We start from the raw sequence: 15997 nt of genomic DNA, 5'->3' as shown, positions 1-15997 counted from the left end.
TTTATGATCGGACGACTGAGATCAATTATGACGTCCTGCTGTAACTGCGTTTAATCCTCACCCCATTAGTTTATCATTATATAACTGTTGTTGGGTGGATCCCAAGATGTTATTATATAAACTAATTTGACCTACGTTATGACATATCACATTTCTTTTGCATGTCTTCAGGAGAAAGGGAATCATCACATAAATAAATTTATTTAACTTGTGTCTAATTTGTCTGCTTTTAATTAAAAGGTATTGTTATTTTATCTACCATAAAAATAATTTGTTTCATTAGTTGTCTATTGTACTTCAATTTTGCTATTAGACACAAATTATTGACATAAAATAGTGGTTTTTGTGATGCGGTGGACATTTAGAAACTTAAGATAGTTGACCTTATTTGTACATCATTATTCTTTTAATTATTTACCAGCCAAATATTTTATAAGGTGCTCCCTCATTTCAAATTATTAAGTAAAAGTGAGTAAAAAAATTGATGTTTTAATTTTGTAATAATATATCAAATTTTCTTTTGACTAATTTTTATTCTTTTTTTTGACGAAATTCTTATTTATATTTAGAAACGGAGGAATTATAAATTTGACAAACAAATGTAGTCTATATATATAATGCATTAATTTTCTAAATATTTTTGAAATCTCTATAGTTAAAATTGTATTTTCATCTTTTCTATGTTGGCATGTTGGTATGTTGGCTGGTATGGTAGTTGGCTTATCCTACCCCTAATGGGGAGGTCTTTACAAGGCTATTTGTGATGTCGATGAAGGGGACTAGTTATATTTTTAAGATATGAGAAAACTTTTGTAAAGAATCATCATAATATAAAGAAAAAAATATGAAAGAAAACTTAAAAATTATTAAAGTTTGTATTGGAAAACATACACATTTGTTAGTGACCTATAGTTAAACATGTTCCGACAATTTCAATAGTTTACCTTTTAGTAACATGTTAAAAATTTTGACTTCTTACCTTTTTGCGTTAGAGTGGAAATCCAGATTGTCAAGCTGGAAGCATAAGAAGTTGTCTATTGGAGGTCGGGTGGTTGTAATTGTTGGGGTTGATTGCAATGTAAGTTCCACTTTGCTAATGAAGAAAAAAAGGCCAAGAAAATTATAGTGGAGAAGTCACTAGCAGAAAGGGGTTTTAACTACTGGCCAAAGGGACTTTCCACGTCGGGTGGTGACCCGTAGTAAATGCAGTCGTCGTTGTAAGTCTGTACTTTCCACGTCGGGTCGTTTAATACCCGACGTGGTATCCTAATTTCTTCAGTAATTTTTATTTAAAATTATGGGGTTTCCACGTCGGTTTAACCAAATATCCGTAGTGCAATATTGGTTTTTCACGTCGGTTAAACAGAACACCAGTAGTAGTATGTATGGTTTCCAATTTTTTAATATAAATCATGGGGATTCCACTACGGGTATTTACACATATCCGTAGTGGTAAAAATTATAGTGGAGATCCCACATCGCTTAGAGAAGTGAAGCAAGGGGGAGCTCAATGCTATATATAGAAACCTCAAGTTCCTTGTTTCAATACACCAGTCAGTAGCACTTTAAGCTTATATCTGACTTTTTCTATTTTTCTCTTGTACTATTTTACTAGAGTGTTGTGAGATGTAGTTAGGTATTTGCTTTGGAGAGTGTGGCTGTACTGGGGGCCTGTGAATGTTGAGGGTAGTCTATGTGTTGTAACAATTTTCACATAGTGTTTATTCTCTGGTTGTCGGTTTTGACAATGACCGTAGTTTTTTCTCCGGTTTTGAAGTTTCCACGTTATATTCTTGTATTATTTATTGCATTCTTTTATTTTCTCTATACCGGTTTTTCCCAACAATAATAAACTCAAATCTCTTTTTAAACAATTTTTATAGGGAGGGAGTGAGGATGAGAGGAAAATAAGTTGGGTTAATGGGAAAAGATATGTACGCCTATAGAGGGAGGGATATTAGGTATAAATTTTTTGAAGGCAATTAATATTTCCCTACTGTGATTTTATGGTGTAGAGCTTTGGCTAATCGATACGGGGTTAGTGAGGGTGGTATTAGACGTTGGGCTAATAGCAGTTTGTTATGGTGGAAAGATATACACTAGTACAAATATGACATATTACACATCATGTTTACATCTGACGAGCATATGTCAGATGTAAAAGGCTATATGGAGTAGCCTTTTCATCTGGCTTCAATATCCACAGATGTGAAAAATAAATAGACAAGAGTTTTTACATCTGACTTCAATGTACCAGAAACAAAACTGAACGCGGTGGCAATCTTGTAATTATGGTGAAAATTATCTAAAATAAATATACATCTGACCATAATATCATCCCAGATGTAACAAGTCTTTCAAGTGATTTTTTTTTTTGTTTGAATGGAAATTAATTATAAGGCAGGAAGAGTAAAAAAAAACATAACAATCACGATCTCTCTCTCTCTCTCACGCGAAGAAGAACCCTAGCAGTCTCACTATTTCTCTCACTCGATCGTATGAACTCTCAATCACGACCTCTCACGATCTCGAACTCCATTGTTCCCTCTCAATCACGACAATTTATCACTCGAACTCGTCATCTCTCTCGAACCCTAAACTCAACCGTTTTTCTTCTCAGATTTCGAGGTTCGTTCATTTTTCAATTCGATTCAGAATCGTAGTTATCGTAGTTAATTGATAATCTAGAATAATCCAGAATCGGTGTTTTTAGATCCATATTTTGATCTTGTTTTTCTTCGATCTGTGATAATTTGATTCTGATTCTGTCACATGATATGATTTTTTGTTGCAGAATCCTAAGCTATGGAAAAATCTTACCCAACATCAGTGCTGAATACCAGAAAGCCATTGAGAAGGTGAAGATAAAGCTCAGAGGTTTCATCGGTCAGAAGAAATTTTCTCCTCTAATTCCCTGTTTGGCGTAAATTTAATTTTCTGCTTATTTGTTTATAGGGTCGTTTTTTTTTTTTACGATTTTGACTTTGTAGATTGTTATGCTTAATTTTGTCCATATGCATGTGTGGCTGTGTGGGATTTTGTTTGCTTGCAGTGTCACTTTGCATCTCCTTGTATGATTGTATGGTTGGTTAATCATAGGAGAAAACATGTTTTGAATCTTTGTCATGTACTGGCTATTTAAACTATCATTCTCTCTGTCTTGTGAAGAAATTGATCATGGTTATGGATTGGAAGCCAAATATACTTGACATTCATTCCTCTTTGCCAATTCTGTTTGAACATTGATATATGTATCTATGTGTAAACACAATTGTCTTTGATTAGAGAGTGTAAATTTGTATATTTTTTGGATGATGATTATAATTTGTATCTTCTTTAAAAAAAATTAAGGTTGTTACATGAAACTAATGTTTGTTATTGTTACATTAACTTGATGACTGTGTTATGTTTCTTTGAATAGGGTCTTTGTGTCGGTCTTAACCTTTAATTGGTTATTCATGTACCTTAATTCAAGTTTATGAAATCATGTACCTTAAGTTTATGTTCTGTTATTTAAGACCTGGTTAATCTATAGTTCTTAGGGTCAACTTTAATTTGTGGTTGGGAAATTTCCCTAACACAATTTATTTTAAAATAGTGTGCTGAAGCACAATTTATTTTATTCAAGACTTGGTTTTTGTTATGGTTTCTGTGCACTGTTGTTCTTGTTGCTGCACACTGTTATGTTCTTGTTTGTGCTTTTGGAGCCTTATATACTCACTACTAATCTATGTCACTCTCTTGCAGTTGCAGATTTATATCCCATTGAAGCGAGAAGTAATATGCAAAAAATCATGGGCTCTCCAACAGACACTACAAGATAGCCTTTTTGCACTTCCACTTGTTTGCTAGATGATGATTGTCTAATACCAGTTAAGTGAAAACCCATTCTTGTCTTGTTTCTTCACAATAGAATTATCTCAAATAAGTAGTAGGAAAGAAGTGTTGCTACTTAGCACCACATCTTTGGTCGTGAGTATATATATTTATAGCATATTTATTATAAGTTACATGTATTTTCTTCCCCACTTCCAGCGACTAAAAGCAGCGGACAACCTGTTCTCCACCGAGTCAATTTTTTCAATCCCAACCGAGTTAACTCCATAACACCAAGTACTTCCAACTTAAAAACCTAACTCCAATTCCATTCACCAATGGAAGAGTTAAAGGTTTCAGAAGCTAGTTTAATAGTTTACATTCATCCTTCTAAAAGCAATCAAGTTTCAAAAGATGTTCCTCGTGAACTCAGTTCTTTGCTTTTCACGTACAGTGATATATTCGACGGTGTCGTTTTGGCTTATGATATTAACTCGTTATACAAATGCGCAAAGATTCTTCCCGGTGTTTGTCCTTATTTCGGTGTTAATCTGAAGGTCAATATGTTGCTTTTTTCTCCCAAGCCAAATATGCTTTTAGAAGGAAAGGTAGAGAAAATTACACATGATTCGATTCATGTTGTTGTGCTTGGGTTTTCTGCTGCGATTATAGCCGAGAAAGATATCAGGGCAGAGTTCGTAATGAAACACGATAAAGGAGTGTATGCAAGCAAATCTCACAAGCGACACGTGATAAAGAAAGAGACCATGATTCGATTTATGGTGAAGAGCTTTGATGAAGAAACACTTCAGGTTTATGGATCTCTGATTCCAGATAACACAAGAAGCATACATTTTGTTGGATAAGAACTTGGAAGTTGTTCTCATTTTAATTATTGGAGGTTTATGTCTCTTTTTCTTTTGCCTACTAATTCTTTTAATTATTTGGTTGCATGACTTAGTTATTGGTTATTTCTCAAGCCAAAATAGAGAAGAACAAAGTGCATTTTTCTATCCTTATCATCATTATTGTTTACCTTGATAATTTTTTAAAGGAATGATAGGTTATATTTCCTTAAAATGTCAGCTTCATTTTGTGTGTTTATTGACAGGCCTAAAGTGTTAGCTTCTAACTATCATAATTGTGACCTTCATGCTATTAATTTAAAATTAGATGATTATATATTGTAGAAGTTTATTTATGGATATATGGTTGCATTTGCAGACTTGGGTTAATTCAATTGAGGCTTGTTGTGAATTCGTCTTAAAATCACACCAATAAAAGAACTTGATGTGTGGAGCAATAGAACGGCAACCAATAATTAAGTGGAATAAGCAATAATAATAATAACCGATAAACAAGATAAAGGAGAAGAAAGAACACGATAATTTGTTTACCCAGTTCGGTCCAATAATGACCTAGTCTGGGGGAGAGAGCAGCCCCTCCGTTCCACTATATCAAACAAGTAACTTTACAAAGAGTTCCAATTGAGTTACAAGAATTAATCCTAATTCTACCCAAAAACCCGAATCTCTTCCCGTGGCCAAGAGACTCAATTTGATAAGTGTTTCCCAAGGTGTACCACAAAGATAGTTTGCCCACCCTAGAGTTGTACCAAGAGAAAACTCTTTTTCCTCTCTAAAACCCTAGCCCTTGTGTGGTGGCAAACCCTAATCCTTGTCTCTACATCTCTACTCTCTTGAGTTGCTCTCTTTCTCTCTCTCTCTCTCTCTCAATTTTTCTATGAATAAAGCACTCCCTATTTATAGAAAAATATATGCCAAAAAACTAGTAACAAATCTATTTTAAAATAAAACAAATCCAAGTCAGAATACCCTCAAAGAAAAGATTTTTCCCAAAAAAACAGCAAAACAACACATGCTGTCAAAACGCGCTGCGCCTGGGCGTGAGCTCCCACGCCTGGGCGTGAGAAGGCAGAATTGATCCCAGTTCTGCACGCCTGGGCGCCAGCTCCCACGCCTGGGCGTGAGCAGGCAGAATCTCCCAAAAACATGATTTTCTGACTTCTTGTTACCGAGATTTCAAGGCATATCCAACAATTCTCCACCTTGCCTTTAAATCGATGGTGATCCGATCAACCACCGTGCTGCTCTCTCCATCTTGAATCTTCTATTCAAGATCACTGGATCGTACCTCGTTCTTCATCCTCGGAATGCCTTCCGCTCTCATGAAGATCTTGCATCCCACTACCATAGGATTTTAGGTAGCTCCACAAGATTCACCGCACCCTCTTCAGACTCCGAAGTGGTCAACTTCGTACCTCCCTGAAGAAACGCTTGCTCCCAACTATCATCGGAATTTTAGATAGCTCAACAAGCTCCACCATCCCTCTTCAGCCCCCGGATTGTGCCTTTTCCGTCCTCCTGAAGAATCGCTTGCCTCCGACTATCCATGGGATTTTGCGATAGCCCTACAAGCCTTCACCACTCTTCGACCCCGGAATGCCTTCCGTACTTTCGAAGTTTTGCTTGGCTCCAAACCAACCTTGGAATTTTAGGTGGTTCCACAAGCTGCAACATCAAACTCTCCTTGTATCCAACTACCTCCAGCAGTCTCACAAGTTACCAAGTCTGATCACATGTTGCTTTCAATTGCCTCCCTGAAGATCCTCTCAAGGTCTTGCACTTCTTCAGCCACAATTGAAACATAACTCACAAGGTCTTCATGGTCATCCCCCTTTGGTTCAACAATACCACTCTCCTCCCTATCTTCGATTAGATAGCCAAGAGCTAATGTTGACTGTCTACCACTATTGGAAGACTCCACCTCAAACTGAGTTTCCACCAAAGTATATTCACCATGATTTCCACCTTGTAACACGCAAGACCTCTTCAACTCCTCTGAAACATACTTCAAGCTATTGTTAGTCTCCAACAATTCCAGTTCAGTTCAACACCTAGTAAACCTTGTTCACTAGTCCAACTAAACACATGTCACTAACAGGTCCACCCGAAGTCCCACAACTCAACTACATTATGAGAATCACCACTAGTTATAGATGCACGACCAACTATCTTTGCATCTAAGTTCAGAAACATACCTCACATCGTGTAAAAAAACTCACAATTGTCAAACTTCGTAAGACAAACTAAACCCATACCTTGAACCTTCAAGCTTTCCGTCTTCAAGATGAACAACTCCACCTTCAACTAACTCTAGAGTCTCAAAGTATTCATTCTTTGAACACATGTGATAGAAGCATCAAAAGTCCATGACCCAAATACTCCACATGTTCTCAACTTCCACTAGCACCTCTACATAATAATAAAGTTGTTGTTTCAGAAGTAACCCGAGTATTCTTAGCACCGCCTCTCCAGGCTGATGTCGAGTATTATTACCACCGCCTCTCCAGGCCGATCTTCTTCGCGATCTCCATTAACTCGTTATCTTCGAGGCACCGGATAACAACACTCCATGTTTTACCCATCATCCCGAACAATAAAATTGCTTCCATCTTCACTTTCCACAATTCCAAATTGCTTTTGGAAAGTCCCTCGATATCCGACTTAGAAGCCATGGTGCTCACTTCAAATTGTTCCAATTGCCCCACGGTGGGCGCCAATTGTTGTGAATTCGTCTTAAAATCACACCAATAAAAGAACTTGATGTGTGGAGCAATAGAACGGCAACCAATAATTAAGTGGAATAAGCAATAATAATAATAACCGATAAACAAGATAAAGGAGAAGAAAGAACACGATAATTTGTTTACCCAGTTCGGTCCAATAATGACCTAGTCTGGGGGAGAGAGCAGCCCCTCCGTTCCACTATATCAAACAAGTAACTTTACAAAGAGTTCCAATTGAGTTACAAGAATTAATCCTAATTCTACCCAAAAACCCGAATCTCTTCCCGTGGCCAAGAGACTCAATTTGATAAGTGTTTCCCAAGGTGTACCACAAAGATAGTTTGCCCACCCTAGAGTTGTACCAAGAGAAAACTCTTTTTCCTCTCTAAAACCCTAGCCCTTGTGTGGTGGCAAACCCTAATCCTTGTCTCTACATCTCTACTCTCTTGAGTTGCTCTCTTTCTCTCTCTCTCTCTCTCTCAATTTTTCTATGAATAAAGCACTCCCTATTTATAGAAAAATATATGCCAAAAAACTAGTAACAAATCTATTTTAAAATAAAACAAATCCAAGTCAGAATACCCTCAAAGAAAAGATTTTTCCCAAAAAAACAGCAAAACAACACATGCTGTCAAAACGCGCTGCGCCTGGGCGTGAGCTCCCACGCCTGGGCGTGAGAAGGCAGAATTGATCCCAGTTCTGCACGCCTGGGCGCCAGCTCCCACGCCTGGGCGTGAGCAGGCAGAATCTCCCAAAAACATGATTTTCTGACTTCTTGTTACCGAGATTTCAAGGCATATCCAACAAGGCTGTTCAACAATAACTATCATAATTGCATCGTGTTACGGAGGAAAGTTTGATGGATCACGTAGGTATCAATATGCATGAAGCATGCCTGCAGATTGACAAAGAATGCAGGTTAGTGGAAAAGTTGTTTGATCTCTCCTGCTGCAGCCTTTTGTTTCTAGTTCCATTTCTTTATTCATCAACTTATTGAACATGAGTGTGGATGTTAGAGTTTCACAAAAGTATTTGTAAAACTGAAGCAATCAAAAGCATGATATCTCTCTTTTATTCATCAGGTTCTTTAGGAAGTGTATTGTGATTTTGTTAGTTTTATGTTTGTAATTACTTATTGATTAATCAAAACCATGATATCTCTTTTATTCATCAGGTTTGTGATTTTGTAAAACTAAAAATATTTGCAGTATCATGTTCTTGATTTTTAATGTAGGATTGAATGTATCAGTTCTTGATTATTGTATGTTGTGAAGTTATGTTTTGGATGCTGGCATGTGGGTTGGATTTTAAAAAAAATGTAGGATTTTAAAAAAAATGTAGGATTTTAAAAAACAAAAATACAGGATTTTTTTATTTTTTTTTTAAAAAAAGTGACGATTTTACATCTGTGGAAAGCTTGACCATACGAAACAGAAGTAAAAAGTGTCGATTTTACATCTGGCGTAAGTCAGATGTAAAAAGCATAAACTTACTACTTCTCATACGTCTATCTCTGACTTGGGCCAGATGTAAAAGGGGGTTTTGGCCAGATGTAAAAAGTGTTTTCTGTACTAGTGTATAAGTCTGTTAGATTCAGGAATAAGCGATTCGATAACACATTCTCGGTTAAGGAAGCATATAAGAAGATCATGTCGGAGCGGGTTGATTCGGCTGATACGTTTTTGGCGAAGGCATGGCAAAAATCAATTTCCGACAAAAGTGTCATGTTTTGTTTGGCAAATTCTGCAGAATAGAGTAGCTACAAAAGAAAACCAATATAGGAGAAGGGCAATAGATAAAGGGTCCATTCAATGTGTGGAGAGTGTGGCTTTGAATTTCAAAATTCTGCTTTTTCTATGTCAACACAGTTATCCTCTTCTCAACGTTCACATGACAACTTCTTCTTCCTCATATGTCATATTCCACATCCCGGTCCGAATTGTTTGAGGTTTTAATTTTGTGTTGCTTATGATGGGAAGTTGTTTCTGGTTGCAAGACAGGAACTTGTGAAAGCAAATAAATATAGAATGAAGAAGGAAAAAAAAAGATTTCTGTTTTGAAATTTTTGCTACTCGATATGAATAGAAAAAGACGAAAATGAAATGCATCGACAAAACTTCTGTTTTTTTTTTTTACAAACTCATGATTTTTCCTTTTAATAAAAGGAAATACGGTTCAACATAGTGAACCGACCGAACCGCCGGTTTTGTCCGGTTTTTATCCGATTTCCTGGTTCACTTCCCGGTTCTGTTGCAGTGCGGTTTTGGGGCTAGTCGGACCGGACATATGTCCGATTTTCGGTTCAATCGGTTGAACTGGCCGGTCCGGTTTTAATTAATAATATCACTAGTATTAGTTGACAAGTAATATAATACTATTACTTTAGTAAAAACAAATAAATAAATAATACTATTACTATAATTATAAAAAAAATACAATTAATATAGATTAAATATATCAATAATTTAATAAACGGTAAAAATAGACTTTGACTTAGGTCTCGTTTGAATTAACTTACTCCCTCCGGTCCTTTTTATAAGGAACACTTAGGGCAAAAAATTTGGTCCTTTTTATAAGAAACTTTGACCAATTTTCAAATATTTTAAATGTTCAATTTCACTTATGCCCTTATTTATTATGAGAGAGAATTTAAAAATAAGTAAGTTAGTTGAATAAAGAGTAATTAAATAAGGGTATACATGGAATAAATTAAAATTTATAAGAGTATTAAATTAAAATAACTATGTTAAATGTGCTTCATTGGTCTGTGTGATTTTTTCAAAGTGTTCCTTATAATAAGGACCGAAGGGAGTATTTTTGAACTTATACAAGCACCTTATATAATCTTTATGTATTATTATAAGTTTATCAAAATATTTTATGATTTAATGCAAATGAGTCTTATTAAGTTATTATTAAGAGGAAGTAACCGTCTTTTATCCACAAAGTGACAAAATGTTAGACATTCGATTTCTACTGCGGCACTGCGTTCCCATCACATGAGTCAGATAGTGGGCTTGCTTCTTGGTAAAGTTTAAGACTTTTGGGGATTTTCCAAATCCCTAGAACCTACATTTCTTTTTGTTTTGGCTAAAAAGGAATAACAATTCATCTAAGTTATTCCGTGCTTTATTACTTTTCATTCCTTATTCTTTCTCACATGTCATAAACAGAACACACAAGTGTGTAGAATTTCAGTGATCAAAAGATGGAGCGCTATGAGGTTGTCAAAGATATTGGTTCTGGGAATTTTGCTGTTGCAAAGCTAGTTAGAGACATCTTCACCAAAGAGCTTTTTGCTGTTAAGTTTATTGAAAGAGGCCAAAAGGTATATATATATATATATATGTGTGTGTGTGTGTGTGTGTGTGTGTGTGTGTGTTTGGTTCACTGTTGAGATTTGTGTATTGCAGATTGACGAGCATGTCCAGAGGGAAATCATGAATCATAGATCATTGAAGCATCCTAATATTGTTAGATTTAAAGAGGTTAGTACACTCAACATCCTAATCATTAAAGGATGTCTTCTTTTTTTGTTACTAATTTTGTGTTGCTAAGCAATATAAAATTCAGCAAAAACATGACAATGATATTTTGTTTTCAAGATTTATACTTTTTTTTTTTGTTTCCTTTCTATTTTGTTAACTTGTTGTCTTTATGTACTCTTTTAGCTTTTGGTTTAGTTCAATTTCTTGTGGATTGTGAAATTTTATTTCATTTGATAATGTGGATATGACATAAAAAAGGAAAATATACTGAGCACCATGTAGCAGAAAAATGTGTGGTGGTGGAAACTAGTTACTAAATACAACCCATCCATGTAGCAGTAGTAGTACTGAGTACCGACACTTCCGATTGAAGAAGTGTCTGGTGTCCGACATGTGTCGATTTCAGACATTTATGGCTACATTCAATCATTTTCATTTTCTTAAATTATTACAAGTGTCTATATGTCAATGTTGTGTCTATGAATTAGTGACTTCAAAGCCACCAATACACAGTCACAAATGATGGAAATTAGTCGTGGAAACATTGAATTTGAATATTGATCTAGTGTGATATGTAATCTCTTATCCTAATTATTCTATCATGAAATTTTCATACTTTACTACATAAGCTATTTGATTTATAGTTACCAAAGTCTTTCATTTCATGAAAGTATCATTAATTTTGTGTAGTTTCCCTTTACATGAGCATTGGTGAATTTAATTGCAGGTCCTGCTAACACCAACACATCTAGCCATAGTAATGGAGTATGCTGCTGGAGGAGAACTCTTTGAGCGGATATGCAGTGCTGGTAGATTTAGTGAAGATGAGGTAATATAGAAATTGGAGATACTATTTGAATAGTTTATGTATTTCATTACGATATGGTTCATATTCTGCCTTGTGTAAATGATGAAATGAAAGGTTGAACAAAATTCATCTCTAGTTAATTGCTTATGTTAAGCTTGTATAATCATTGTTTCATTCATAATTTTTGGTCCAGTCTTTGATTTTTATTTTTCTTTCCATTATCAGGCAAGGTTTTTCTTTCAGCAATTGATATCAGGAGTCAGTTACTGTCATTCAATGGTACAAAACTAAACAAAACCTTTTCAGTGAACCCTATATCTTTACAATGAATATCTATTTTTAGTTTAAGGAAAGTTTTTATACAGCAAATCTGCCATAGAGATTTGAAGCTTGAAAACACACTCCTAGATGGAAGCACTGCACCACGAGTCAAAATTTGTGACTTTGGTTACTCAAAGGTAACATTGTTAACAAAGCTTTACGACTCTCGATTCCTTTTGTCAATTGATGTTCATTTTTTTTACCTTGTCTTTTAGTCATCTGTGTTGCATTCACAACCGAAGTCGACTGTAGGAACTCCCGCTTACATTGCACCTGAAGTTCTGACGAAGAGAGAATATGATGGAAAGGTAAAGTCTTGTTCTTCCTTATTATGGATTTGGATTGAATTTAGTGTAGCTGACTAGCTGTAGTCAGCCACATCTAGACTGTCTGATCAATATCATATGGTCTAGATTTCAATGTAGATTTTAATTTTGTTTAAAAAATGAAAAATACCGAGCTTGAAATTAGAATATCCGATCTTGATTGGACATTAAAAATGTGGCTGACTGCGTGCAGTCACAAGGTATGAAAAATACCAAGCTTGAAATCTAGAATCCGATCTTGATTGGACAGTCCAAATGTGGCTGAGTGCGTGCTGTCACGAGTTTGCGACTGCACACAACCCATATCCTTACTTATCCTTTGTCTTGAATATTTACCTTTTTTTATTTGCTAACTATGTTTTCATTGAAAGCTATAGATTGCAGATGTTTGGTCTTGCGGAGTCACTTTATACGTGATGTTAGTCGGCGCATATCCTTTTGAAGACCCTGAGGATCCAAGAAACTTTAGGAAAACAATTGGTGTGAGTGTTAAATGCAAACTTATTGAATTCCTATGCAAAATGAGGTCTAGAATTAAGAGTGAATTGTTTCGTTATTATTTATCTGTTCTGATGTTTCAATTGGCCTTTTTGTGGTTTATTACAGAAGATACTTAGTGTCCAGTACAAAGTCCCTGATTTCGTACGAGTTTCATCGGAATGTATACATCTTATATCTCAAATATTTGTGGCCAATCCTGAAAAGGTGGGTAGTTTGTTCCATGCCAAAAATCTAGTTTTTGGTTCTTCGTCAATAAATTTCTAAAAGCTACAATACTTAGGTTCTGTTTGGATAAACAACTTAATTAAGCGCTTATAGCATAAGTGCTTTATGCTTATGTATAAGTTATTTCTATAACAAAAGTTAAAATATAGTCAAAATATTTTTATATAAACTTTAAGCTGTTTTCATAAGCTATCCTGAGGAGTTTATGGAAATAAGCTGAAAAAGAACTTTTGAACATGTCATAAGTTGTTACCATATACTCTCCCAAACAGTATCAAAATTCAAAAGTGCATATGTCGGTAGAAAAACTCAAATAATTCAATCCAAGCAGAGCCTAGTTACTGTTGTGCTAGATCACCCTGCCTATATAGTTTCTCTTGATGTTTATTTTCAACCAACTCTTGACAATTCTGCATTTCTCTCTTATGATGCATATTTAAGTGCTTCTTTCTTCTATTTTGGCTTAAAGAATGTGGTTTGTGTGTTATGGACACAAATTCAAGCAATGATTATCCTTTCCTCTATTTTAGACATGTTGCTGGAAATTTTCCTTTGAAATGCTTGTAGAATTTCATTCAATCTATTATTTCTCTTTGCAGAGAATAACAATACCAGAAATCAAAAACCATCCATGGTTTTTGAAGAACTTGCCAGTAGAATTAATGGAAGGTGGAAGCTGGCAAACAAATGATGTAAATAATCCATCACAAAGTGTTGATGAAGTCCTGTCCATTATACAAGAGGCAAGAAAACCTCTTAACATCCCAAAAATTGGTGGACTTCTTAGTGGAAGCAACATGGACCTAGATGATTTTGATGCTGACATAGATCTTGAAGATATAGACACATTTGGTGATTTCGTTTGCCCTCCTCTTTAAGTGTGTATTCATGAACAAAAATGTGCTAAACCTATGTAGCACCGACACATCAAATTAAAGACACGTCCAATGTCTGACACCACATTGTTGCACGTGGTTACGCTTACTTAGTTTTATTTCTCAAATTATTGTCGGTGTCAACATGTTAGTCTTAGTGTCGTGGGCATGATTGTCAAGCTGGAAGCATAAGAAGTTGTCTATTGGAGGTCGGGTGGTTGTAATTGTTGTGGTTGATTGCAATGTAAGTCTCACTTTGCTAATGAAGGAAAAAAAGGTCAAGAAAATTATAGTGGAGAAGTCCCACATCGCTTAGAGAAGTGAAGTAAGGGGGAGCTCAAGGCTATATATAGAAACCTCAAGTTCCTTGTTTCAATGCACCAGTTAGTAACACTATAAGCTTATATCTGATTTTTTCTGTTTTTCTCTTGTACTCTTTTATTACTTTTATTAGAGTGTTGTGAGATGTAGTTAGATATTCTCTGGTTGTTGGTTTTGACAATGACCGTAGTTTTTTCTCCGGTTTTGGAGTTTTCAAATCTCATTTTAAACAATTTTTATGGGGAGGGAGTGAGGATGAGAGGAAAATAAGTTGGGTTAATGGGAAAAGATATGTACACCTATAGAGGGTAAATTTTTTGAAGGCATTTAATATTTCCCTACTGTGAGTTTATAGTGTAGAGCTTTGGCTAATCGATACGGGGTTAGTGAGGGTGGTATTAGACGTTGGGCTAATAGCAGTTTGTTATGGTGGAAAGATATAAGTCTGTTAGATTCAGGAATAAGCGATTCGATAAACACATTCTCGGTTAAGGAAGCATATAAGATCATGTCGGAGTGGGTTGATTCGGCTGATACGTTTTTGTCGAAGGCATGGCAAAAATCAATTCCGACAAAAGTGTCATGTTTTGTTTGGCAAATTCTGCAGAATAGAGTAGCTACAAAAGAAAACCAATATAGGAGAAGGGCAATAGATAAAGGGTCCATTCAATGTGTAGGGGAGCGCGGGGCGGAAGAAATAGTTACACATTTTTTTTTAGTGTCTCGTTTTTGCATGTACTTGGTCCATGATCAATAAATGGTTTGGAATTGCTTCGGTTTTCAAAATGCAGGTTATAGGCTCATTTAGAATAGTTTGAAGGTCTGATCGGTAGTGGGAGAGTTTTATCCGGTAGACTTAAAGTGATTTGGGCTACGAGAATTTGGAGTATTTGGAAGGCGTGGAACAATAAGTTGTTCAACAACAAGGAAGTCATCATAGATTAGGTAGTCGAAGCAGCGAAAAGAATGTCTTGGAATTGGTTGCGATTTAAGACAAGCAGTATGGACTACAACATTTGTCAATGGTATTCAAATCCCAGGGCTTGCCTTGGATGCGTGGATCGGCGACCGTGTCTTGGAGGAGAGTGTTTCATTGCATTTTGGATAGGCTTTTTGGTGGTTCTTTGAGTGGATTTGGGTTTAGCGGATCATATTGTCACTAATGAAGTTTGATGTAATGTTGGCCTTAATAGAACTTTGACAAGTGAATTGCTAGAGCTTAATCTGAAACTTTAGTGGTAGTCTACTGGTGTGGTTAATCTTGAAGTATTAAATATATAAAAGCACATTATATAAATATAACTAAAATTGATAATGATTATAAATTAACATTCAAATTACTCAAAATGAGCAAACAAGTGACAATCACTTATCTTAAGTTAAGTACTACCCAAAAAAGACATCAATAGTAATTATCCCAAAAAAACATAATTAGTACTGGCCAAAAATGATATAGTTGTTTATCCATAAAGAACATCACATATTGATTGTCTTTATGTTATTCTTCTTTTAAAATGAAATATGTAAGACGCGGACTAATAAAAAAACAAAAAATAAAATAAAATCATGCATATGTATTGAGAGAAAATATCGGTTTATTCATCCGTATCCGACACATATTAGTCATTTTTTAAAAATAAAAAAAATATAGTAATTACCCGATACTTATCTGATATACGTATCGAGATGTATCGGTATCGGATACGCGTCGGACAAGTCTTCCTCAA

The 15997-nt window shown here is 35.4% G+C and overlaps 2 protein-coding genes across 7 annotated transcripts; both read left to right on the top strand.

The window, feature by feature from the left end:
• Positions 1–2437: 2437 nt before the first annotated feature.
• On the top strand, positions 2438–8519 carry LOC123904003 (DNA-directed RNA polymerase I subunit rpa43-like). 3 transcript variants are annotated; one of them, XR_006808237.1, is made up of 5 exons: positions 2438–2628; positions 2795–2886; positions 3748–4717; positions 5041–5061; positions 8214–8519. XR_006808237.1 is itself a non-coding variant. In XM_045953700.1 (3 exons), exon 3 carries the CDS (start codon positions 4155–4157, stop codon positions 4680–4682), a length of 528 nt encoding a protein of 175 aa, XP_045809656.1. In that variant the 5' UTR covers positions 2438–2628; positions 2795–2886; positions 3748–4154; the 3' UTR covers positions 4683–4832. The 3 variants fall into 3 exon arrangements, 1 of the variants encoding a protein (XP_045809656.1); XR_006808238.1 differs by lacking the exon at positions 8214–8519 and having other exon boundaries at positions 3748–3872; positions 5041–5064; XM_045953700.1 differs by lacking the exons at positions 5041–5061; positions 8214–8519 and having other exon boundaries at positions 3748–4832.
• A 1796-nt stretch (positions 8520–10315) lies between these two features.
• Positions 10316–14361, top strand: LOC123908618 (serine/threonine-protein kinase SAPK2-like). Of its 4 annotated transcripts, none has more exons than XM_045959309.1 (10): positions 10316–10432; positions 10579–10706; positions 10819–10893; positions 11621–11722; positions 11927–11980; positions 12067–12159; positions 12238–12330; positions 12726–12830; positions 12955–13053; positions 13674–14361. In XM_045959309.1, the coding sequence occupies exons 2-10, from the start codon at positions 10614–10616 to the stop codon at positions 13950–13952; spliced, it is 993 nt and encodes a 330-aa protein (XP_045815265.1). In that variant the 5' UTR covers positions 10316–10432; positions 10579–10613; the 3' UTR covers positions 13953–14361. The 4 variants fall into 4 exon arrangements, with proteins under 4 accessions (XP_045815265.1, XP_045815263.1, XP_045815262.1 ...); XM_045959307.1 differs by having other exon boundaries at positions 10579–10733; XM_045959306.1 differs by having other exon boundaries at positions 10412–10733.
• The last annotated feature ends 1636 nt before the right edge of the window (positions 14362–15997 follow it).

This window comes from Trifolium pratense, linkage group LG2, assembly GCF_020283565.1.
Source record: "Trifolium pratense cultivar HEN17-A07 linkage group LG2, ARS_RC_1.1, whole genome shotgun sequence".
Taxonomy (NCBI): domain Eukaryota; kingdom Viridiplantae; phylum Streptophyta; class Magnoliopsida; order Fabales; family Fabaceae; genus Trifolium; species Trifolium pratense.
The sequence above is the reverse complement of the archived record's forward strand: the minus strand, read 5'-3'. Positions and strand labels throughout refer to the sequence as shown.